The sequence below is a fragment of the Pseudonaja textilis genome, chromosome 3, assembly GCF_049901715.1.
Source record: "Pseudonaja textilis isolate UNSWEBS1 chromosome 3, rPseTex1.2, whole genome shotgun sequence".
NCBI lineage: Eukaryota > Metazoa > Chordata > Lepidosauria > Squamata > Elapidae > Pseudonaja > Pseudonaja textilis.
The window spans coordinates 161,564,966-161,591,741 of record NC_141992.1 but is presented as its reverse complement, the minus strand read 5'-3'; the positions used below and the strand labels follow the sequence as shown (position 1 = coordinate 161,591,741).

General features: G+C 34.0%; 1 protein-coding gene across 2 annotated transcripts in view; it reads right to left on the bottom strand.

The window, feature by feature from the left end:
* The window catches only part of RP1 (RP1 axonemal microtubule associated), a 198,798-nt gene that overhangs the window by 149,324 nt on the left and 22,698 nt on the right, over window positions 1-26,776 (bottom strand). For both annotated transcript variants that reach the window (XM_087931244.1, XM_087931243.1), the window contains exons 2-9: window positions 25,685-26,341; window positions 22,945-23,116; window positions 7,990-8,153; window positions 6,173-6,259; window positions 5,378-5,510; window positions 4,397-4,548; window positions 2,794-2,872; window positions 1,016-1,091 (exon numbers count right to left, since the gene is read on the bottom strand). In XM_087931244.1, the coding sequence (XP_087787370.1) occupies window positions 1,016-1,091; window positions 2,794-2,872; window positions 4,397-4,548; window positions 5,378-5,510; window positions 6,173-6,259; window positions 7,990-8,153; window positions 22,945-23,116; window positions 25,685-26,329 (1,508 nt within the window). In that variant the 5' untranslated portion in view covers window positions 26,330-26,341. The remainder of the gene's footprint in view (window positions 1-1,015; window positions 1,092-2,793; window positions 2,873-4,396; window positions 4,549-5,377; window positions 5,511-6,172; window positions 6,260-7,989; window positions 8,154-22,944; window positions 23,117-25,684; window positions 26,342-26,776) is intronic.

Here is a 26,776-nt window from a genome sequence, read left to right as displayed (position 1 = left end):
TTGTTGAAAACATGAATTCATGTTTTCAGTTTGTGGTCTTCCCTTAGGGCTGATGTATCTGGGCTGTAAAATTCCACATGACCATTGAATGCAGCAAAGAGAAAATCTAAGTATGGCTGTCATCTAATGATCATCAGGATGTTTATAGTCTAGCTGTTGTCTTACATATAACTGCTAAAGCAGAGCATTTAGGGCTTGACACAGAAGTGCTCATATGTTCAGCTCTCAATGAAGTCAAATTTCATTTAATAGAATTATCTTTCTAGCAAAGGACAATCAACCAGCCAAGCTTTGTTTTCAGAGACTGTATGATAACAAGGAATATTATTGGCCCACCAAGAGAGGGCAATGCGGTACATCAGGTCTCAAGTCTTATTTTAGAAACCTGCTGCCACAATTGAGTATTTATGTAATATGTGTATCATGTAGAGTTTTACCATTCTGCAATGCAGTACTGGTTTGCATATCTCTGTGAATGCACACTTGTATTTTAGATGCATATTGATATATATTTACAATTTTGTATTCAAACCCTGGAATGCATGAAACTAAGTAAGAGATATTCTATTGTGCCTGAAGCTTAGGACACATTGTAAACATGAAAAATATCTGAAGTTCATTCAACAGTGTTTTAAGGAAGAATTGAAATTGAGAATGCCACATGGAATTTAATTTGAGCTGAAGATTCCCCCCCAACCCCCAAATTATCAATGAGCTGTTTGAAAGTTCAATTTGACAATTACTGCAGGGTTGATAGACTGGTAAAAATAGTTTTTAACGAATCTGAGGCTGAAGGAACTTTGTTTCTTTGGGTTTGTCTGCTCCTCATCTTTCCCAAACATCAAAGAATTGGAAAAGTCAGCTCCTGAGCAGCTAGTCCTGAAAAGCTTCCTCAGCCAGGAGGACTTTTAATTGTCAGATCCTTAGTGCTTTGCTTTTATCTTAGTTGTCCCAATCAGATATAATGTCAACATTATGAAATGGATAATTTTTAAAAATAATAAACTGAACAAACCTGTAACATAGGAAGATATAATCTGAATTTGTGATAGGATCCTGGACGACAATTTTCTCCAAAAACCAACCATTTCCTAGGTGGGAATATAAACATTCCAATCTTAATAGTGAAATCAAGACAAGTATGTGTTAAGAGCAGCACACAAACATCAGTCCTTTTCGTATTACATTTAAATAATTAATACCAGTGGTGGGAATCAAAATCTTTTACTACTGGTTCTGTGGGTGTGGCTTGGCATGGCAGGTTAGAATACTGCAAAATCTTCATTCCTACCCCACTCCAGGTTACTGCAAAATACCCATTCTCTTTCCACTCCTGGGGCAACGTTATTGCAAAATCCCATTCCTTCCCTACCCCATTAACCTGCTTTCCAGCCCTGTTCTCCTGTGGAGGGCAACAAAAGAAGATCCGGCCAATCAGTTGGGACTCAGGAGTCAGAGAATAGATGGGAGCAGGGCCATTCAGAGGTGGTATTTGCTGGTTCTCCGAACTACTCAAAATTTCTGCTACCAGTTCTCCGTAACCGGTCAGAACCTGCTGAATACCACCTCTAATACATACAGTGTACAATATCTGCTTGTTTATTTGCTTATTGTAATTTTTATCTCTAATTCAAGACACCGGTGCCACCAAAACAATTTGAAATATAAAGCACATACCTGTTTAGTATGATAAATGGAAATTGAGCCGTACAAATGTATATTTTTTTAAAGGAAAGTTCTAAACTCTTGTATATCAAGGATATATACTGTAGCTTATAGTTGTGATTGGTTTATTAGCAAAATCAAGATAGCCTGACAAGTAGAAATCTGGGCCTTAGAATCACAGGTTATGTAATATCCCCCGCTAAAGCCTGTCCTTGAAGATAGTCCAGATGCTCAAAAAAGTGTAGAATATTAAAGGTCATTTTCTCGTTATAAAAGATCAGAGCAATTTCATGCCCATTTTTCTTGAAGGAGGGTCAGAAACAAATAGGTTTTGCTGCAAAATTGTAAATATTAACTTACATGATCCTAGAATGCCTGAGACCTAATACTATCTCTAATTATCTCCAGAAATGGATCAGCCCACATTTTAACATCTCGTGAAGCATTGAAAAGCATGCTCAGGCATTTGGCTATGTGAACCACACTATCTGTCCCACTATCTGTTCCTCTTACCATCCATTTTTCTGAAGGAACATACAGCTTTCTAAATACTGTAGTTATGTTAATTATCTACGATGCAATTTTACCCTTCCTTTGCTTCATGCTTATAGTATTGAATGCACAGTATTCTGCTGACTACAATTGAATACCTACATTTTACTTTTGAAAAGCAGTTTATTATTCTTATACAAGTATAATGTGTAAAATAAAATAAATAATAAACAAATAATTTCTAATTACTTAATTACTTAAGAATGAAATTTAGGAATGGAATAGTTTGAACAAACTTTAATCAAAAATTTATTTACCAATAAAATATTTATTGGTATTTATTTATTTACCAATAAAATAACAATACAATTATTGAAAAGACTTCCTATATGAAGTCTACAATGTGCAAAATGTGCACATAATATGTAAAAGTTAAACTATGTTTATTTTTCACAGGTATCAGAAGCAGTGCTGGGGAAGGATGCCCAGATCTCCCATAATAATTTGCTTCCCATAAATGGATGCTGCTTTTTCTTCAAAAATCTTTATTCCTAAACACCCAATAGGTCTATGAAAAAACCATTTCATATTCTAATCTATGTCATTGAAGTATATAAATATTTTAAAATTTCTGACCTGAGCCAAGTCCATTGTGTCCTATAACAATTTTATATAAATGTCCAAGGTGCACAGCTTCAAGCGAGAATGTATCAGTCTGCAATCAAGCAAGTAACACACATTTAATTTTAAGAATTTGTATTTTGTCTTCTGTCATTTTCTTTCAAGTAACCCACATATGTAAATTGAAACATAAACCCTAAACAAGTACTATATTAAAAGAGCAATGGGGAAAATACTTTTAACCAATTACTGTTAAATGCACAATCAATAACACGTGTTACTCCGATTAATTGAATTAAACTATGGTAAATCATTTTTAAAGCCACAAACATTTAATTTTCTTTAAATTTAGTTTCTACAAGGTTATATTGCCTCAGGCTAACTAAAGGAATGAAGATAGCATGGTCACAAAATTGCTACATTAAAGCATAATTGACTTAGCAGTGCTGGAAGTACTTATTTTTCATGCTAAAAATTTAAGGTGCAATTTCCTCTTTCCCCCCGCAAATAACTGTTCTGTACATTTGCTGTTAAGTTGTATAAGTAAATAGATGTTTAGCACTTTTATGTTGGAAAATACCAAAGGGAGTCATATGTCTTCGACTAAAAGACGAGGAAGAGGACATAACCATATTTAATCCACCTTTCTTCCTAAAATATATAGGAGTATGGTCATGTATAATTCTATAATTCTATGAAGTTATTTTTTATAAATTTTGTTTGTGATAAAGATCTATACAAATTAATAGCCGTTGCTGAATTGTGAAAAGTGCTATATTTACATAAACTCATTTTATTTATTTTGCACATTTATAATGGTGCTCAACTCAAACCATGAGACTTTGGGCAGTGTATAAGAGAACACTGACAAAAAGGTAACCTATATTATTCAGATTACCCAATATATAAAATGGGGAGCCAAATGGAAAAATTAGAAAGCAAAATAGGATTCAATTCAATTGGATCTAAGTGTCTAGAGAAAAAAGACAAAAAATACCTTTTGGGCAAAATGGCTGAACCCAGAGGTGGTATTCAGCAGGTTCTGCCAGTTCTGTAGAACCGATAGCGGTTAAAATTTGAGAAGTTCAGAGAACCAGCAAATACTACCTCTGACTGAAGATTTTACAGTATCCTTCCCCTGCCATGTCCACCAAGCCATGCCCACAGAACCAGTAGTAAAAAAAAAATCGAATCCCACCAGTGGCTGAGCAGTTAAAAGATGCTAAGCTTGTCAGTTAGAGAACTGACAACCCAGATTGAAGACCTGGGCTCCATGCAATGGGATGAGCTCCCAGTATTGCCCAGCTCCTGTCCACCTAGCAGTTCGAAAGCATGCAAATGCATGTAGATAAATAGGTACCATTTCATTGGGAAGGTAATAGCGTTCCATGAGACTCAATGTAGAGCCATGCTGGCCACATGAGCATGGAAATGTCTTAGGACAATACTGGTTCCCTTGGCCAAGAAACAGAAATGAGCACTGTGCCCTAGAGTTGGATGTGACTGACAGGAAAACCTTTACCATTTTACCTACATTTCAGGTTTAAAAAAAAGGACTTTCCTATATAGTATACCTATTTGGCAGTTTGTTCTATGGGAAGAGGAATAATTCACTCACTTGTCCTTTCATGTGTTTTTGAGACTTCATTGATCTATGCAGCTGTCGGCATCCGGTGTCACCTTTTTCTCCATTGATTGTTATGTAAACATCAGCTTCTGTCCCAGCATTCCAGAGATCACCAGTTATTACATGCACCTTGTACATTGCCACTGAAAATAAAAAAGTACAGCAATTTACTAACATTATGCTCTGTGTATAATTATTTTATACTGCTGTCTCAACATGTATCAATATCTTATTTATTCACTATATCTAGCTGACTATTTAAAGTACATGATTCTGTACAGTACATGATTCTGTAAAGTACATGATTCTGGGTTGCTCACAATTAAAAAAAATTAAAACATACATAAATTAAAATAAAATATGTAGTGGTTAGAGAACCATAACAATTCCTCAACATACCAAAGAGATCAGTTCCATTCCACACCTGGAGCCCTAGACTTTCAAAGGATCTTCAAAGGGTCTTCAAAGAACCAGGTCTTCAAAGACTTATAAAAGGTGCACTGATTATGAAATGTACAGAATGCCAAATGTGACGTATCCATTTTATTTGTTATTCCTTTCCTAGCACTCCTAAACCTGGAACAAATATTTTTATCTGTAGGAACCTAGTTGTAGGAATCTAGTCTATTCTAGTCTGTTCTAGATGGTGTTGCATGCTGCTTGAAAACTTGTAGATAGTCTATGCATATAGAGGTCTCATTGTCTAGACATTGGTTGATATGCCTGGCATCACCATGGAATTTCAATGTTTAGCAGTATATTAATTGTGGCACATTGCAGTATTGCCTTTGAAAATTAATTCAGAAGCTTTAATAACTGCAAAATTTATTATATTATATCAAATACATGCAATATATATATAAATTTTGTTATATATATATATATATATAATTTATATTTAACATAAATTCTTACACATAAATATCTTGAAATTACAATGAGCAGAATTGAGAGTCTTATCTGGAAGCTTACCTGGAAGAATGGGGTGTCCCTGATGCAAAACAGGAAGTTCCTGACTGATTTCACCTTCATTTTGAGCTTGCATTAGCCACTTTTCAACAGAGAAATCATATTTTTCCCCTGTAACAAGATTCTGCAATTGCAACTGAAAGACAGACAATTGAATCTAGATTATTCTAAGATCTTTGCAGAAATGGAATAGGGGTTTTTTTGCTATCACATTCCATTGTAATAGGACCGAGTCTTTTAAAAAAGACTCATTTCTCACACTCATTTTACAGGCATGGTGTATGACTTTTCCATGTGCAATGTAATGCAAAGGTTTCATATGCAGTTTTCGTAGTATATGAGCATGTTTACATGTGTTTTTGCATATATGCTTTCCTGTAACTGTGCTTCTTCAAATTCTAAGAACAGGATTTTGCATATCCAAAGTGAACAAAATGATTTTACTCCATGCCCTGAAATATTCAAGAGACCCTAAAGAAATTTCAAGTCTATTAATTACATTCTATAACAGTGAAAACTTTTCCCTAAGAGACTATATTAATTTTACACTTAAAGCATGTTTAGGATGATGTACAAATTATTTGTGTATTATACTATATTATATTATATAGGATATATTATACTATATCCTAGCATTCTGGTCATATAGCACATAATATGTTCATGACTGATATTTCGGGTGATATTTTCATTTTTCTAAGCTTTTCAACTGTAACAAGGGTTTATGGTACATGCAGTTCATTTATCATTAGAGTAGCATATAGATCTAAATAAATAAATAGCATCAATTTATGTCACCTCTTTGCAGTGCCAGGCAGGGGTTTCTCCAGAATTATTATGGCCTATCCGTATTTTGTATAGATCTCCCAAATCTTCCGTGTGAATCTGTTCGTATAATATAGCAAACCAGATAGTAGATCATATATCTTTTTGAAAACAAATATGTCATAACATAACTTCTTTCACTATATACGGTTTGTAATACTTTTCCAATCAAAACACTTTTAGGGAAATTCCAGAGAAATAGCTTCTACATTTTCAAATGAAACTAGTTACTTTGAATTTTACTTCATACTAAAGTATACCTAGATAATTATGTATCTCTTCCCAACATATTGCCCTCAAAATGATTTGGCTCTTAATGATGATAAACTTCAGACATTGTGAAGAATATAATGGAATCAAACAGAAACTCTAAGACCTTAATTGTGAATAACAGAGTATTCACTAGAATAACACTTGACAGTTATTCAAAGACTTAAAATGATCGTTTTAGAGGCCAGAATTATTTCAACATAGGAAGATTACTGATTAATTTATTTTATTATAGCAATTATTGTTCAGTTTAATGTACATTTTTCAGGAACTAAAGTTCAATAAACTAAAAATTACACAATTACATTTGTGTAGTCATAAATGACACTGTTTTCACAAAGCATGAAATAAACTCATAACATTATGAGCTGCCAGCAGCTGTATTTCAATTTGAATCTTTTTTGTCCCATACATTTGAATAGACAAAAGGCCGGCAACCATCTGACCAAGCAATATTCCATTTCTGATTCTTCTAAAAGCTCTGAAAACCTCCCCATTTGATCAACTTGTCCCTAACAACAAACTGCAATATCTACTAATAAATAGGCTATAGTGTACTGCTATCTTCACTAGATTTATATTAATGAAGTGGCAATGGCAGATTCAGAACTGTGTGCTAGTGTGTTGGTTGTGAAAATTTCCTTTAGCTTAAAAAAAGAGAAAAACATCTAAAATAGATGTTCAAGCAGACTTAAGTTCAGATAGGGTAGTCTTATTTTTTTTGAAAAAAAAAACTATTAGGCATTATGACATATTTTCAATTACTGTTGTGTATGAAATGTAATCACTATTTTACAGTAAAATAAAGGTTTGAAATGGTTTCTGCTCTTTAGGCAACCCAACCTGTGTAATGGCCTAGATGTCCCATTCTTCTGCTCTTTCTTCTTTTGGTAACAGACAGACTGATATCAAGCTGTATTTTTTACCATGTGAGAATTAGCTCTCACAAAAGCAAGAAAAATCAGTCATTTAAACAATTCCCACCAATTTGTTTATACATTCTTCTGAAGTAAATCTCAAGCTAAGGATCAAAGTGGAAAAACAGTAACAGAAACTGTATTCATTTTAGCTGTTGTTGAGTGAGTTGCATCACAAACTGAAGCAGGTACATCATTATGAACTGTGGTGGTGCAGTGTTTAGAATGAAGTGTTGCAGACTGACTTTGCCCACTACCAGGAGTTTGATCCTGACCAACTCAAGGTTGACTCAGTCTTTTATCCTTCCAAGTTCATTAAAATGAGGTCACAGTTTGTTGGGGGAAATATGCTGTAAACTACTTAGGGCTGTAAAGCACTATAAAGTGGTATGTAAGTCTAAGTGCTATTGCTGTTTTTGCAGCTAATATAATTTAAATAAAATTACTTGGCTCAAGTCTTGTGGCAATTGAAAAGGGAAAATGGCACAATGATATGAAATGATACTGTTTCCCACACATAATCACATATTACTAATATTAAACAAATAAGATTTTTTAATTAAATGGCATTATTCCAAATTCTTGTTATAATAAATACCTTACCATAAATGTATCTGTGCTTCCTCTTTCAAACACTTTTTTCTCTTCCCCATATAGAAAGACAGCTCCTGAATTGCCTTGCACCCCATATAAAGTGATATAAACTTGCGAGCTGGTCCCTGAAGATGGCTGATCACTGGTAAAAATTACTACCTTCCATTTCATAGCTACAGAAACATAAAGAAGTTGTTTAAAACTATGCTGCCATTGGGAATATTTCCATCCCTATGAGATCAGCTCTTCCCTAAGTCAGGTCTAAGAGACCTGAATGTCAAATTACTTATTTTTCTTTAAGGTTTTATTACACATCTAGGCACATCTTGGTTTATAGCAGCTGGTTTATTATTGGCTGTTTTATTCAAAGGTGTGTATTGAAGATTGCTTTTATTTTATTTGGTATACTGCTTTTAGGAGATAAAAACTGTTTAAAACACACAATTATAACAATATTTAACAAAAGTGAAATTAATATACAGTTTGTAAAAATAGTGTACATAAAAGTTTTACTTCCTGGAGTTTGTGGATTCCATATCTAAATTATATTTACAACAACAAGAATGATAATATATTAACCCCTTAACACAGTGCATAAATTAATTTAAAATGGCAGCACTTAATAATAAAATTAAGGGCAGTGTCATTTAAAAATATAATAATTCAACATTTCCTTCAATAACTAGGAAATAAGATCAAATAATGTTAAGTGTGTCTCTAAAGCATATATAAAAAGACAATCCCAAATACTTATCAATACTTCTGAAAATGAACACCAAATAATCCGTAGAAGTTGATACAGTGAAAGTAATTTTCAGTTCAAGATATAATAGGGTGGAGAATAGGATGGAGTCGAAGAACACTGTCTTCTTACTCAGCGTTCAGGTATTGCGGAGACTAGAGTATCAATCATGTATTCATTTAAATATATGTTTAAAAGTAAACAAAATTTGCAAGATCTTTTCTTTATTCTCCTCATTTTACTCCTTTGGAGAAGGAATCTGAAACAAGTTAAATTAAACCAGTTTTCCTTACACAAATATCTTTTTCCATAAACCTGACTGGAATTTACAACAATCATATTTGTTGGTGGCTCATCTTCTTATCTTCTCTCTTAGTTATTCAGGAAGGAACTCTGTCATTTATATTGGTTCATTTTGTCCCAATACTTGTGCCTCAATAATGACTTGCATTACTATTGATAGTAGCAACAAATCCTCATAGAATTATTTTTTTTTATAAAGACTTTTTTTCACTGTTAAAATGCAGTGTTATGCTCATTTGTTAATCCAACAGAGCAGTATTAAAGAAAGAAAAAGAAAAAAAAACTTGTTTCAAAACTTCAATCTAGATATCAAAGATAAAGGAATATTTTGTTCCTTCCAAGTAGTTTGTTCTTTGGGTTCTCTGAAAATAATTGTATCCTTGGGAGATTTAACTGGCACCAGTTATTTCCTTGCCTTAATACAAATAATCCTGAAAAATATAAATACAATGTACAGCTGACATACAGGTTTTATTAAGCAGTTCTAAAAAGTTGCTATCCTAATAATTTGCTTCTACTTTTTTTTTCAGAAACACCACTCAGAATATGTAGCTTTCCCTATTTGTTCTCATAACTGTACTTTTCAATATGATACAGAAAATGGCCTTCCACATCTGGGCTGAAAAAAAGGGGAAATGCCACAAAAAATGGACATCCAATTGATAGCAAAAGGATGCAGAAAGGTAAATATCCAGAGAACATCTTGATGATTGCAACCCAGATTTTGTAACCCTTACCATACATTAATCCTCCCTCACTAGTGTTTCTCTGTAATATAAGAATTGTCTCTATAAGATTCAGAAAAAAATAAGTTAAACCGCATCCAAATTTCTCACGTTCTAGATTTTGGATTGTCTTGTTATTTCTCTTTCTCTTTTTTAGTCAATAATTCCCATTCTGACATTGCAATGTATGATTTTTTATACTATACTTAGATCGGACCAAAGGCAGCGTAGACCTAGAAAACCTAGAACTATGCTGCCTTCAGTCCGATCTAAGTATAGTATATAAAATCATACATTACAATGTCCTACCTGTCAATGTTCAGCTTCAACCATAACAACACAAGAGCAAACAATAGATACAAACTCATGGTTAATCACCCAAAACTTGATTGCAGGAAATATGACTTCAGCAACAGAGTGGTCAATGTCTGGAATACTCTACCTGACTCTGTGGTTTCTTCCCCAAACCCCAAAAACTTTAACCGTAGACTGTCTACTATTGACGTCACCCCTTTCCTAAGAGGTCTGTAGGGGGTGTGCATAAGCGCACCAACGTGCCTACTGCCAGTCCTATTGTTTCTTTTATTTTTTATTTTTCTTATATGTATTCATGTATTCATAACTATGTTTTTACTTATACCTATTATATTGTAAGCAATTGACTAAAATTAATAAATAAAATAAATAAATAAAACATCCCTCTGCATATTCAGTTATTATAGTCAGCAAGTGATATAGTTGTTAAGGTTCTGTGTTCTGACCATAGTGACCCAAATTCAAATTCATTCCATAAAGTTCATCAAGTAACTTTGAAACAGCACTAGGTCAGTCAAATGTATCCCCACAAACATACACCAGTTTGATACTGTAATGATAAACAGTGGGGGAGTGGATTCTATGAGTATTGCCTTGAATTCCTGGAAGAAAAGTGACATCATAATCCATACGTATTAAAAGTGTACTCAATGCCTTGCTAAGTAAGTTTTATTTGTACCTGTACAGTGTTACAGGTAAACCTCTTACTATACGTATAAGTGAAGTAATACTGTATCTAGTTTACTAATGTATCTAAATATTATAGAGTAAAAATGGTGAAAAGAAATTTCTATTAATGACCCCAAGAAGAATGTGAGTGGTCAGATTGTTCTGCATATTGCAGGAGTAATTGCTATGGGGACATCTGTCATGGTACACAACATGGTACACAACAATGGTACACAACAATGGTACACAACAATGACCTCAAGTCATTTACAATTTTCATATGATTAAACCAAATCCATGCTGACAAGATCAGATATCTCATTCATGTTTACTATGGTACCCTAATAATCTCAACTGGATCCTAGTTTGGTCTAGTAAATATAGATTTGCACATATAAAGTCAATCACATGGGTAGCCTCTAAGGATATATTTTATTATCTCTGTTCCATAAACTATTCCATTACTGAGAATAGTAATGATTTACATCTTGCAAAAGCAGGTGCTGAAAAAATAAATCAAGACAATTTTGATTTACAAAAATCATTTCTAAAATCAGTTACCGGGAATGTCACCAAGCCTGGCATTGGCCTTCAATTTAGATTGTTCACCTCACAAGCAAATTAGGAGTCAAATTAATCGGAAATTATTTATTTTTCTTCATTCAGTAATATCACAACTTCATAATAGTAATTCAGTTTATTGTTCATAGTTTTATTGTGCAGGACAATAATTTTATTGTGCAGTAAGCTTAATGATATTTAAATTCAAATTCAAAATATTTATTACAATCAAAGACCAGTACAATTAAAAATACTCAAAGAACATATAATTGAAAGTTTAGAATAAAATAATAACAAATAACAAATAAAATCTATATTAAAATCATAATTTGGCAGCCTATCTATCAGTTGCATGTAAACAAGAGCATGGCCTAAGCTATAATGTGACATTAATCCTTAAATTGTGAAAACCTATCGTTATTAGGTACTAAAATACAACAGGGTGATGATATCAAAAGATCTGGTGCATTAATTGTTTAAAATGGTTATAATGGATTATTCAACAAGTTCCAGTGAATCTTTAGTGCTGCTGTGCAGAATCTAGCTATTTGTGCTGGGACTACAAAGTTAAATCTTTAAGCAACCACTGAAGATAAACAGTACTGCAACAGCCGGTATGCCTATTAATTAATAGGAAAATAAATCTTGCTCAAATGTTTCTATAAAAAGAACAGAAGGAAGGACGTGTCCAAAGGATTCCATGTCTCCAGAATCACAGAGGCAGAGTCTTTCAATCAATGGTATTCCTTTATATTTGCTGTCCAAGATGGCAAGCTTAATAATAAACATTGTTTTAACAGAATGTACATTTTTATTTACACAAAAACATAGCTACCATTGGCTTGTCAGGAAATATGAACCAGATATAATTGCTATTCAACTTAGACTTTAGGTTGGATTAATAAGGCAGAGGGATATGAAAACTATTATCTGGCTATCTCTCTGTATTTATCTATACATACTTCCATACAAAGTTAGACAGTAGCCAAATTCTTAAGGACTCTGGGCAGTTTAAAAATAAAAACCAACATATGGAGAAACAAGTAACAACAATATACGAAGTCAGCAAACAAATATAACAATGCTTCGCCTCCCCCAACCCAAATCTTGGAGAACAATCAGGTTTACAACAATTATCTACCTATCATGGAGCTGGAAGCTGTGCAAATTTCTGATTCATTCAAGAGGGCAGGTGCTGCACACTTTCTAAATCCCACAAGATGACTCTGTTAAATGGATGGAATCCCTAGCAAATGCACTCTGTTCAATTGTGCTGGACAGACAGAAGCAATTGGAGCTGGGGTGGTCCCTCAAATAGCCTATCTGAGTAGCCTTGGTTAAATGCATATAAATAGTTTCAGTTACATGATTCAGTCATCTATTATGTGCATGCATACATTTTATCTGATGCATTTAACATGATGCAATTCTCCTGGTGAAGTAGCTTCAGTCACTAGGAACAGTTTTTTCTTTTTGATCCAGCTTCTTCTCATCTTCAAATCTGTCCCAGACAACTGAGAAACTTTTGGAGCAGATCTTGGAGATGACCAGAAGTTGAGCTATTTTGAGAAAGTTTCAACAGGTCTATTGTTTTTCCAGAACTGTATTTCAAGATCATATACAATTTATTGAGTAGAAATATAATGTTCCATACACAGATGTTCAAAATATTTCTACATTTTCGGAAGTTGCAAGTAAAATAAATACCCATTTGCAGCTTATGTTAGTTCTGTGCAGGCAGGTAATTGTTCAACTTTAGAAATTTATTTATTTAAGAATATTAGTAAGAATTATATATTTAACTTTTAAAAATCAGTAAGAATCGCATTTTTCCTGGTATAACAAAAACACTATACGTGCATATTTTTTGGTTGCTTATGAAGCTGGGGATGGTTGGTAAATATAGATTAGCTCCATGGTCCTTCTATTTGTCAGATCTTCCCATGGTGAAGGAGAGTCATGAATGGACGTCTCCTTCATTTGCCTGAGCTTTGATAGAAATTCAAAAAATTCTGCTTTGCTAATTCTCCTGATCATTTAAAGATTATTATTTGTTCTGACAAATGTTAATTGACCCTATCCCATTCCCCTTCCATATTTCTTCAATGCTTAAAAGGAAACATTGAAGAATACATAATATTGGGGATGGGCTATTCTTAAGATTCATGTGAACAAAGGCTTAAGAATTTGCATCTCATTCAATTTAGGAAGATGCCAAAGAAGATAGGTAGTTAATGTCTGAAGAACAAAAATGGCTACTTCCATAAACATCAAAATATCAAAGTATTTCACGTGTTTCTGATCTTAAATATCATAACATAAAAAGCTTAATACATGACAATAGATGTCACTCAGGAATGAGCTGTGGAGTTCTTGGTACTCTGGTTGCAGACATTTCATTACCTAAGTAAGATCATGTGGGGTTGCTGCCTATTTCTGTCGGTCTGTCTCTCTGTCTGTCTTTCTGTCTGTCTGTTGTTGAATGTATCCATGTGTTGTAAGATTAAAGAATTTTCATCATGTTTTCTGGCTGCTAATTGATATTTATGGATGCCCTTGCTAGTCTTCTGCCACATGCCTTTACAGTGGCTGTGGCAGTCTTGCATTGGATATTGTAGATGATGCCTGATTTTTCTTCTTATGTTGGTTCTGGGTCTTTTGGTTTATTTAAGATGTTTTGGAAGGTTTTGCTTAGTTTGTGTGCTACAACGATGCCAAGTGGTTACAGTTGGAACCTCTGGTCACGATTGCTTCCGTTCATGTCCAAATCAGGTGACAACCATTTTTTTTTACTTCTGGTCGCAAACAGGTGCTCAGGTGGCAACTGCATCCGTACCAATTTCCCAGGCCGTACCATTTTTTTTATGCTTATGTGCTTCCATTGACAACCAAGTCAGGTAACTGAATTCTTGGAACAGATTACAGTCATCACCTGAGGTTCTACTGTGTATTAGCCTGCTGGTTGTTTCTGAAATTTTTGATATATGGGAACATTGTCCTTTACCTAGATTGCACTAGTTATGCTATAGTAACTACAATCACTTTTTTTGTTACAAAGTTGCATGGGTAAAGAGAGAGAGAGAGAACTGAATAAGTACCCCCCCTTTAGTTTGAACGTCCATAAAATAAATGTGTAGTGTTTCATTAAAAAAATTACTATACTTACTAACAACAAATACAGGTATATTTTGCCACAATTACCTGTGAATTGAGGTTCTAAAAATTGTTGTTAAAAATAGTTTTGAAATGAGGAAGAATTTCAAATTATTAGCATGGCTGCTTTTAAAGATCTGCCTCATGAGGGCTGTTTAACTGTGATTTTCTATTTTTTCAGCCTGTAAGAGTTGACTCTTTACTACTAAGATTCAATCAGTTATGTAAAGAACCAACTGCAGACACCCAGTTATAAGGGAAATAAACCACTTTCCCTCTGGTGCATTCCCTCTGAGTAAAAGATGCAGAAATTCTTTTCCCTGATGATCACTGATATATAATGGTTCTAATTTGAAAATTATTTCACTTGCTGGAATACTTGTACCACTGCTTTTTCATCTGAATTAATCTGCTACAGATAATTTGTGCTTGAAGAAAAATTAATTTCAGTTCAGGAAGCTAAACAGGGTTTCTTTCTCTTGCCTTTCTTCCCCTCTTCAATTACCTCTTGCCTACTACCTAGTTGTGCTTCTCTATCTAGTTTTTTCTTGCTTTCTAAAGGCAGCTGGTACACGTTCCCTTCAATCTATCTCTATTCATTTCTTCTTTTTCTTTCTCTTTCTCTGTCTCCTTCTCCCTCACAGAAGGGAAAAAAAGCAGTGTGTTTTGAGTTTATTTCTGTGTGTAAAAAAAGAATGGTTGGTATCAGCAGAGGGAGGATTAATTCATTTTATTTCATAGAACGTTAATTTTAGTCAACAGTTTGATAAAAACCCAGTTCTTAAATATATTATATATACATTTATAATATAAATATATTATAAATATATGTGCACCAATATATACTTGTGTATGATATTAAATATTACTGGATGACAGAACAAGCTTATTTTAAGCTGGAAATGGCAGTGTTAAGTTGATAAGATGAATGTTTGTCTTCTGTTTGAGTGAATCCATCAGTCAGTCAACTGCTACTCACTCTTTATCAATTACCATTAGGATATCTATCTATCTATCTATCTATCTATCTATCTATCTATCTATCTATCTATCTATCTATCTCTACAGTTCTTTTTCTTTAATGCTCATAAAATTATGGTGTTTTGCCATTTAATCTTGTGATAGACACAAACAACATATCTTTATTCTAATATTACCTGAACTTTTTGGATGAAAAGTCTGCATTTTCTACAGAAAAGGTAAGAATGCAGAGAAAAACAAGCAACCAAAAATATTTTTTGTTGAATGGTGGTTTTTGTTTAAATATTAATAAAAGTTGCAAAGTTTGAACACTTCTATCTTTCAGATACAGAGTTATTTTCCAGTAATTCATTTTTATGAAATTCCTTTGATAGTAATAAGCTTCATTTTGACTACTTGCTATAAAATGTTCTAATAAAGGAGTCCTTTTTCTCCCAACAAATTGATCGGTATTATTTCTTGTGCTTTGATAGCTAGATAAATTATTACTGTGTTCTACAGTTATCCCACCAAGAGCATCATCTTTTCTTGTACTACTTTCATGATCCTTGTATACCTCTGGCTTTAATAGCATTCCTTTAGTAATCTTTGTGATACTATAGAGAGAATGTAGAGATAAAGGTAACTTAAAATTATTACAATTTGTAATATCTAAGATGTTCTCCGTGTAATGTCTTCCAAAAATGTTAATTGAAATCTTATTCATGCAGCTGATCTTCAGCTGATCATTGGGTTTGCTGAGTTTAATTATACACTTATCTTTTCCTATGGATTCATTTATCAAGTATGGTAGCCAGATTAGATTTTCAATATCAGATGCTTTTTGATAAGCACATCCTCTGATCTGCTCATTCACTGGTTTTATGAGAGCTGTCAGTATGGGACAATGTTGTCCACAAATAGCATGGAGTTTATCTAAAGAATCTTGAGTCTCAGGCCTATTCCTGTTTGTAGTAGTGTTCCTAGTCGGCTGGGTCTGAACTAGAGTGTCATCTGTAATCTGATCTAGAGGGTGTATTCGATTGTTAGGTAATTTCAAATCGACCATTGAGAATGCTGGGGAATAGCTGTTCAGCTCTGTGCAATATTCTGAAGAAGTGTTGCATTCCTTCTTCTTATTTGGGCTGTTATTGCATTTTATACCTGGACCATCAGGAAAAGGCTCTGAGTCACTATTATGAGGCATGTTGAAGTAATTGCCTTCATTGCCACAAGGTTTAGCCATATCTTCCAAATCAGAAGATGATATTTCTTTCAATGCTGACCTTAGCACCATATTCTGCAAATGAGAATACGGAGCATCACTACTATGATTGTCAAAAAAAGTATCAGTTGATGCTGTATCCATATTGCCATACATTCCACTGTTGTCAGGAGGTGATTTTCTTATTAAATGGTTTTCTTTAAGAAGCCATTTTCCTTTATTGATCAGTATCCCTTCATCTTCAGCAATCTGGACCTTAAACTCATTGTGCTGGTTAGCATTTTGGAGTGAACGATCAGCATTATATGTTTCTTCCCCATTAAGGGTTGGCAAAATAGCATATTCATTGCTGGTTTTATTTAAATCATAGTTATTGTATGATATTAATGAAGAAGCTACTTTATCCTCAGGCCATCCATTATGACCTTGACAAAGCAAAGTGATTTTATCACTGATTACATGTACAGAATTATATTCTATATCTTTGGATAGCTTCTGACCCAAATATGGAGAACCAGGCTTGGAAATGGGTTTAAATGCAGTTTCTGCTTTACCATAAAGTCGTTCAATAGTTCTTTTTACATAGCCTGTGTTGTAGCTGTTTTCATATATTGCTTCATCTGTACTTCCATCAGACAAGTCACTAGAAGGCCTAGACCTGCTGTCACTTTCATCAGTTTCTGGTCGATAATCAGACAAATCAGATGTGCCAGGACTTCTAATGGTTTTTTTCAACTCCAAAGAAGCATTTGAATGAGATCCACACTCAAGTTGATTTATTATTAATTTCACTCTGGATTTCTTATCCTCAGTATTGATTGGAATTTGATTAGATTCATAAATGAAAGGTTGTGGTGAAGTTATTGATAATTTATCTGAGGTTTCCACTGAAGAATCATTTTCCTCTAGATTATCAGTTGTAGAATTTTCTACATGGTTCTCATTTCTAGTATTTTTAATATCCAAAATAAGGTTCTCATCCGAATGTTCTCTTTCACATATTGATGTTATATATTTTTGCTCTTCTAAGCTATTTAATTCTTCATCATTTAAATGTGATGATTCTAGATCAAAAATCTGCCCAGTAGTATGGTCACTAGTGTTGAACATAGTGATGTCAGATTCTTCTAATAGCTCAGGTTTTTCATTATTTAATGATGGATCTGGGACATTTTCCTCCAATTCTTGCAATGGAATAGCTTTATTTTCTTCAATAAAGTTTTCATTCGAAACCACATTTTCTGACTGTGCTTTGGTGTAGTTCAGATTTTGCATCACAACCATTTCAGACATATCTGCATTTTCTGCTGGCCTGCTGCATGGTTGCTGTTCTTCACAGTTGCTCTGTAACTCTTCTGCTACCTCTTTCACTTCTAAAACTTCTTCAGAATTTAAACTGTCATTCAGGATTAAATTCTTGTTTGGTTTTTCTTGTTCTTCAGTGCTGGGCATATTTTCAGTTTCAATCAGAACAATATTTTCTTGGCAATATGTTAATTCCTGTTTTTCTATTTGCACCCCAGGAGATATTAAGCAGTTTGCTGTGCAATTCTCCACATCAGAAGCAGCTGTCATTAAGTTTTTATCATCTTCTTTAGCCGCAACCTGTTTCAAATATTGTGATAGTATAAAGATTTCTGAACAACTGCAACTAGTTCCCACCATTTCATCTTTATTTATAAAGGGCAAACTTTCTTTCAGGTTTAGTAGAAGCCAAACTAGCAGGAGATTGGAAGGAGATCCAAGGAGAGAAGAAGAAAAAACATCTGAAAGACAATTTAAGTTTTGGAGGCATCCAGTTTCATTTCTTTCGAGATGGGAAATTGCTGATTTTAACTTATGTAGCAAAAGACTATTTTTGCAATATTTCTCAGTACCTGGGACAGATTTAGGATTATCTTGAGCATTTATTTCAGAATTACATCTTGCATGATCAGTTTCTTCCTGAAGCTTTTTTTTATATTTATGTATATCACACATGGAAAGTTTTGCTTTTTCCTGGGTATCTGATGGCATTAAATATTTGTCTTCATCTTTCAAGATCCCATCAACATTTCTTAAACAATCTGTGTGTGTTTCATACAATTCTTTAAATGATTCTTCCAAAGCTTGCACTTCACTGAGATTATTTAACGTAGTCTTCAGTTGATCTTCAGGAATATTATCCCTCCCAGTTTCTTTACTTCCTTTATCTAAGAATGACTTTACTGTTGGGTGATGTGATTTTTTGTTAATCGAGTTTATAGGAGCACAGTGTTTGGGAGGCCTCGCAGCCTTTGGATATACATTTTGCAACCAGGTTTGAATATAGTTTTCAAGAGACTGTTTTATAATCTCATTTGTAAAGTCTGAATGCCCCAAAGTATCCAAAACTTTCGTTTCATCCATTACCTTGTCTATACTACTGATAGCACTTTCAGATTTTTTCTTCTTTTTCAGTTCTTTGTGTTTTGATGATGATTTTATCAACTTATTTGAAATAATCTTTCCCTTTTTATCTTCTGTCTTCTGACCATTCACTAAATCAGTTAAAGGCTTTAAGGAAGCAGGTTGTTCTAGTTTATTAAGAGCTTTACCTGTCCCATCTTTAATCTGATCAAATTCATGTTTTGTGTTATCCTTTATTAATAGTAGATCTTCAGCTTTCATAGATTTGCTATTTTGGTGGGACAACTGACTATTTAGATTTTTCTTTATGTTATCTTCTAAGTCATTCTGCTGGGATGTGATTGAAACTTGGCTATATAAATCACCTCTGGTGTTCACAGTTTTAATAGCACCGTCAGAGTTTCCAATAGGAAACGCAAGCTCTCTTTTATGAACCACTAACTGGGTAGGAGAATGATTCATCGTCTCTCTTGTGTTGTGAATTGTGCAGGTGTTTATATTTTCCTTTATAGTACCTTCAGTGGAAATGTCATATGAATTATTTGGGGAACTTACATTTTGTTTCACAATATCTAATTTATTCTTTTTCTTCTTTTTCTTTTTGTCACTAGATGATATAGCTTGGCTTTCATCAGAGAGGACGGTAGCAGTAATACAATCAGATCCTGTTAATGTAGCAGTCATTGGAGCATATTTACAAATTGTATTATTGCTTTTAGGAGGCAATGATGAGGAACAATTGTGTATTTGACATTGGTCATATATAATTTCTTCAGTTTTTAACTGAGACCATTCTGAATGGTTGTTGAAGGAATTTAGTTCTTGTTCTACATCATCACATTTATTAGATAAACACAGTATAGATGTATTATTCCTCTTTACTAAAGATTGTTCTTGTCCAATACTAGAATAACCTTCAGGTGCTAAACTGTTAGGTAACCCTTTCTCTACAACTGATTTCTCCAAATCATTATGTAATAATCTATCCTCTTCAGGCAGATCAGAGGACTTTTTAATTGTGCCTTTGCTCAACATTTGTTTCTCCTCTTGGTCAGTCTGAGTTTGATTCAATGTATGATTATTGCATATGCCACTAATTTGGGGATTAGTAACATTCATTATTTGGCTGCTAGCATGAGTAATCACACAGTGATTCGATTTGGTTTTGCCATTGTCCATTTCTTCACTGACAGAAAATTGACCTATCATCTTTTTTTGGACAGTTGTATCTGATACCACTGTAACACTTTCAACTAATGCTTTCTTTTGTCTGACTTTTCTAGGTCCAGGAGTAGGAGGTCTACAGAAATTAAGTTTAAGATCATTATTTCTTTCCTGCCTCAACTCTGTGTTCATCAGTGGATCTTGCCAGATGTCATCAGTGCTAGTTTTCAATTGATTTGCAGAATTTTGATTGATCATTTTTGTACAGATTTGCTGCATTGGGACATTATTTTCAGGAATGCTGAACTCCTCTGTGGGATTTTTATATGTCAAAATATTTAAATCAGATGCTTCATCTTCTGGAATGACTGCTGAAGTGCCAGCATGTGTAACAGTAGTGGTCCATTTTATAGTTTCCTTTTTTTTAATCTTGAATCGAACTCGCATCTCAACTGTCATACTGCCATCTTGATTAAGATGAACAGACTTTTCAATGTCATCAGTGAAATGCTCTTCAGGGTAATTTTCATCAGCATGCAAGCAATTGTTTAGTGTACCCATTTCATTGTCAGGTATAAAAGAGGAATCTGAGTTGTTATCATTGCTGTATTCCTTATAAGAAGAAGCAGAGAACATCTGAGTTCTGGATCTTGAATCTATCTGAATCCCGCTCACTTTCAAGCAATTTATTGAAAGCACCCAACATGACAAGGTTAGATTAAAGTGTGGAAGATAGTCATCCAGCATAATCATCCATAAAAATAGCAGCAGACAGGCAGCAAAGAGGCAAAAGAAAACATACAAAAAAAATCATTGTTAGTACAAAACATGCAGATAACATTAAATTAGACAAAAACAAACAAAAAAAGCATCCCTAATAAAGGAGCTACATATACACTGAAATTTCTTTTTATTAATTTAGCAATTGTGAGACTGCTACATAAATTGATATAATAAAATAAATAATTATATAACATTCATCAAAAGCTGGGTTGTTTAAACTATGTGGTTACATACACATGTGTATGGTTGCACAGTGTTTCAGATAAAAGTGCTTATAGGCGCATGGGAATATTCACTCAGCATCTATTGTCAAGTTTTAAAGCAAACTCTTCCTAGGATTGCAGGCAACTGTGGAGAAAGAAGTTGCCAACACATGAACATACTATATTTCTTTTTTCTTTTAATCTTTTCATTCTTTTTTTTCCTAGAAGAATCAGAGAAAGTGATTCCCTTGATTTTCTAACATCTATCCTGAGCTGCACATGTTTATTTAAAGGTCTAATTCATACAGCTGTGCATTTTTCAAATTCAATTCCAAAAAAATCTAATTCGGAATGAGTGGGAACATAGGCATGGTACTTGCCTACTGGTCTCTAAAACAGCTGCACCACTTCTCCAGATCACTTAGTTGCTTTAAAGAGCTGGCAAATGCTTTGTCTGAATCCCCAAGTGTCCCAAAGCACCTCTTTGGAATCTAAAGTACCCCACAGTCTTATTACTTAATGCCAGTAGTATGCAACAATTAACAATTAAAGTATAGCTACAATCAAGCATATTAAAGTATAGCTATAATCAAACAATCAAACAATTTGGTGCAGTGCTTAAAGCACCAAGCTAGAAATCAGGAAACTATGAATTCTAGTCCTGCCTTCGACCCACACCCAACTGGATGATCTTGAACCAGTCACTCTTTCTCAGCCCTAAAAGCAGGCAAGGACAAAGCCCTTTTGAAAAAAAAAAAACCTACCAAAGAAACCTACAGGGACTTATCTATGCCGTTTCCATGAATAAAAATATTCCTTGAAGAAATTTTTAAAAATGTAAAAATTTGTTACAAATTTTATAAAAATCAATTTACCAGGTACAGTTACCCCATTATCCTTGCTTTCATAATCATCATAATTCTGTTTTTAAGGACAGAAGGTGACTGAAAGATAAAGGTGACAATTCTGCCTGATGCTATGGGAGGGACTACAGAAAACAAGTTAGAGTGCCCCTAAATATGCTATTGTTGTCCATTTAATGTTGGTTTAATGTGACATTTAACAGCCCAGAGTCACATTTTGTAAATATGAAAGCTTCTGGACACCAAGTAAAATCTCCAAGTGTTAAGACAAGACTTCATGTTCTTCTGGGATTTTCACTTTGAATTCTTAAATTCACTTAAGTTATAGTTAGATTGCTCAGCTACTGAATGTACCAGTAAATGTATTTTATTTCTCATGTTTATTAATTTGTTTGTTTGTTTAACTATTATTTTTTCCACCTACTCCATGTTCAAGTATCTTAAAGTAGTATTCATAGCTGCCCTTTATAGCAATCCAGCAAAGTAGATTGCGATGAAACAAAGTGATTGATCCATGACTACTGGTAATGTTCAGTCTGGTCTTTGAGATTTGCCTGTGGGTTTTTTTTTCTTCTAAATATAAAGGCAGGTCAAAGATATCCTGTTTTCTGAAGAGAACAAAAGACATTTCACATTTTTTCAATTTCAAAGTGGAGAGTGAAAGCAAGTTAAATTATTTTGGCACCTAAAGCAGAAAATAACACTGTTGCCTGCCCCTCTCTGTCTCCCCAATGCCAAGGCTAAATCATCATCATCAGCAGCATATTAACTAACTAACCATTTGTTATCTTTTTCGTGATACCCGAAATCAGTTTCCCAAGCTGGCCAACTTGTTTTACCTGATGCTAAGGCTGACCTTATCAATCATTTAAAAGAATGAGGAAAAGTGGGGATAATTTAAGGAACTTACTTTTTCTGCTCTCTGACTTGAGGTTTGCTTGGGGGTGGACACGACTGGAGACCCCCGGAAGTCTTGCAGGCAATGAATACCTACGAGGATCATAATTCCCTGCCTTAAAGGGTTCTCTCCCTGCAGCCACAACAGCTCCAGAACACAATATCAGACCCTGGAGGCTGGAGACCTAAAAAAAAAAGCAACTCATAAACTAACCCTTTTTTTAGATCACTTCCCCAACCTTTTTTTCTCATATATATAACTATTAGAAAACATCCTCCAAATTGGTTTCATTTATATAGTCACTTTGTAGAGTGTGATGAATGGCATATTAAATAAACAAATAAACAAAGCATATTTAACTCAGTTACCAAATTAATTACTTTGGGCTGGCAAGAAACTAGCAATTGGTTAGTGATGGTGGTATTGGTAGTGATGGAGGAAATAATATAAATACTAACCTAGCTTAAAAACTTTGGATGTATGCCACATTTAGCTTGTATTGCACAGACACACATAAAGGGAAAGAAAATCCTTTCCAATGTTAGCCACAATCTGAATGCTTCCTTCTCTTGGATTTTTGGACATTTTAAGATTGCCTTATCACAACCCTGGTCTTTTCGCTTTATTTGGTCGGACACTTATTTTTATATTATATCCTTCTGATCATTTCCTGATCACCTCTACTCAGTGGTGTGCTGGTAAATGTTTAAAAACTGGAACACTGTGGTTCCATTGCTATTACACCATCAATAAATACAGAACAGCTGACTGGCACAGCAAGTGGATACTGCTCTCAGCCAACTCTTAAAATTTCAGAATTCCATCAACTTTTGAGAGGTGTCTTCAAGACATCACAATCTTTACTTCAAGATTTTCCCTTTCTCAGGCTGATCTATCATGTTTTCTACCTGCTACCCATCTCTACTTCCTTCAAATCTCCCTGGGAACCAGAAAAATTCTACAGAAAACTAGGTTGAGTAACTGAAATATTCTCATTTGAAAACTTTAAAAAGTTTTATAAACCTGTGCCAGATTTCAGCAAATATTGGTCTAGCAAGTAGTTATCTATAAATGCAGCAATGCTGGTAGTTATCATGTTATCTGTTCCTAATGTAAAAGAAAAGTTCATGTTAACAATGAAAGTTTTTAAATAAAATGTTGCAGCCTTAACATAATTAACATTTAAAAGAGATGTTAAAGCCATAAATTATAATTAAAACCCATCTCTTCTATCATCATAGTACTCGCATTTTTCTTGTATGATAAAGAAATATTAATATTAAATATTCATCAAAGCTTTACTACAGACACATTGGGAAAAGAAAACTTAAAATATTTCAATTGTGTTTTTTGAAAAACAAAAATCTGCTGGAAGACAGCAGGCAGGGAAACATTTAGAGAAGGCTAGCTCTTCTGCCTGCATATGTTCACTCCTATGAAATCATAAGGAATGTATGTGTTTACAGTTTGTGTGCTTTTGTGTGTGTGTGTGTGTGTGTGTATTTCCAAGAATTGTTTGCAATTGGAACTCAAGGTTACAGCTTTGGAACTCTCACGAGGGTTTAGTGTTACAATCAATGTAATTTTTCAAAATTTAAATAAAATGTAATGTTTAGCAATGTGAACCTAAATAAATATTAGAGATAAACAAATCCTCAAATTGTTTTAATTTTAAAATGAGCTTTGGCAAGCTGTTATTTCTATGCAATAGTGATGGAAGAAGGCATGATAGCTTCACTTTTCTCCTACAAATTAATTTTAAGAACAACTTAGTGCTGTCTTAAAAAAACACTGCACAGAAGTCTGTAATACACAGAATTATATGCAATTTTAATGCACAGAAACACATATAACAATAATTTGCCCTGAAAAATCATTGGTTTTTTTTTTTATGTTACAAGATGAGTCCAAATGATGCTAATCAATAAAGGGATTTCATTTTTGTACTTTCTTTCTGGGGCAAAATAAAGATGTGAATAGGGAAATGGAGAGTGGGGGGAACAACAATTATGCCTCATAATTGCCTCATGAGAAGTCTAAGCATAATATAGCCTTTAAGAGATTTTGATGTGCCTAATTGCTAGTAGTAAGATTGAGGACGCTCCTAGAGATGCCCTGGAAAAGCTCCTTAACAAGAGTACACAGATGAAGTAGAACAGGAAGGTGCAGATTAAAACAAGGCTAGTTCTTTGCATATACCAAGATCTCCTTACTTTACGCTTCCAAGACTTGCATCATGTTCTTAATACTGAAGCATCTAGTAATAACTAGGGAATTTGGGACAATGTAACTCAGCTTTTTAAATGTAAAAGATTTGGAAAGGCGGCAGACTTTTCTTGATTTCTGTGGTAAAAAAATTTAACAATAAATTTGTCGTAGAGTCACTTGGTTTGTAAAATGGGCTATAAATAAATATTATATGGATGCTGAAATGTGAGAAATTGACCAACTAGTACCAACAGCTGAGTAAAATTTATTTTATTCATTTTATTTGTTTGCCACCCAGATCACTACCCTACTAAATATGCTTTTAGTAAAATTAGAAAAAATGATCGCTCTCTCCATGTGCTTCAATTTCAATATTTGCTATAAAAGTTTAGTGAAAGTGTTTCTCTTTTGAAGGTCTACTTTGACAGTAAAAGTACCTCTACTGAAGAACATTTCATCAGAGATATTGTGTGATTCACAAGAAGTCCCTCTCCCAATTCCACAAAAAGAAACACATTTGATTATTATCTTATAGTTATCTTACCTTTCTCCCATCAGTAGTATATAATTTCAACACTGAATACTGCATTAATTCACTGATGTGGTCCAGAAAGGCCTCAAAACTTTGTGTGTTCTTCTTACCCAAGACAACTGTACACCGGATTTTTGCATTGCCATTTTTGAAAACCAGCAACTTCTTAGGGGTGCTCAGTCGTATTGTGCTACCCTGTTGGAACATACTCCCTTTGCTTTCTCTGGTTAACTGTACAGCCTTACGACGAGCACTGATGGGCCTACTAATCTGCCATGGCAATGGCTTTCTTCTGGCCACCTCCAAATTTATGGGTTTGATTTTTTTTTGTTGGGAGCAAATGTATGACTTTCCATCTTCAAGGTCTTCCAGATTATTGATATTGTGCACCCCCCTGGGTGTAGTAATGTTCCTTACTCCAAAAGGCAGTGGAACTTTTTTTGACAAGTTGTCAAGCAGAGCATCAAATGATCTGAAAGAACGGCTATTGACAACCATTTTAATTCCATTAAACTGAGGATCTCCACTCTTATAAAAGCAGATCCGTTTGGCCATACTAGGTTCAATGACATTGGATGGGTGCACAGATAAAGACTGTTCACTCTTTGAACTGCGAGGTTGGATCACTGAGTTGTTGGTTGAAGATGTTTTACTCATTCTAAAAGCAATCTGTAAATGAAGAGGGAAGAAGTCAATGTTTTTCCTCACAATCCCAAGAAGAACATTTTCCTAATGTATGTACAGCCAACAAAGGAGATTTTAACAAAAGCAACAGCAGTAATGCTTGCCAAGATCAATGATTTAAATAGGTCCATGCTGTTATCTCCAAATTTCACAAAGACTGGTAGGATCTAGCTGATATCTTTACTTGCAGGTTTAAGCAGAATTCTCCAACATATTTTCACAGATCTTATTTTGGTACAATGGATATTTTTACTTAGCAATAGGTACTTAGTCACACCAGAATAACAATTAGAGGGATTTTGTTTCAACAGCAAACATAACTGCAACATTTCCTATTTTTACATTGCAAACATTTTTATTAGAAGGATATATTTTATATTGTTCAAGGTTGATGAATCCAGCAAATCAAAGCTTTGCAAA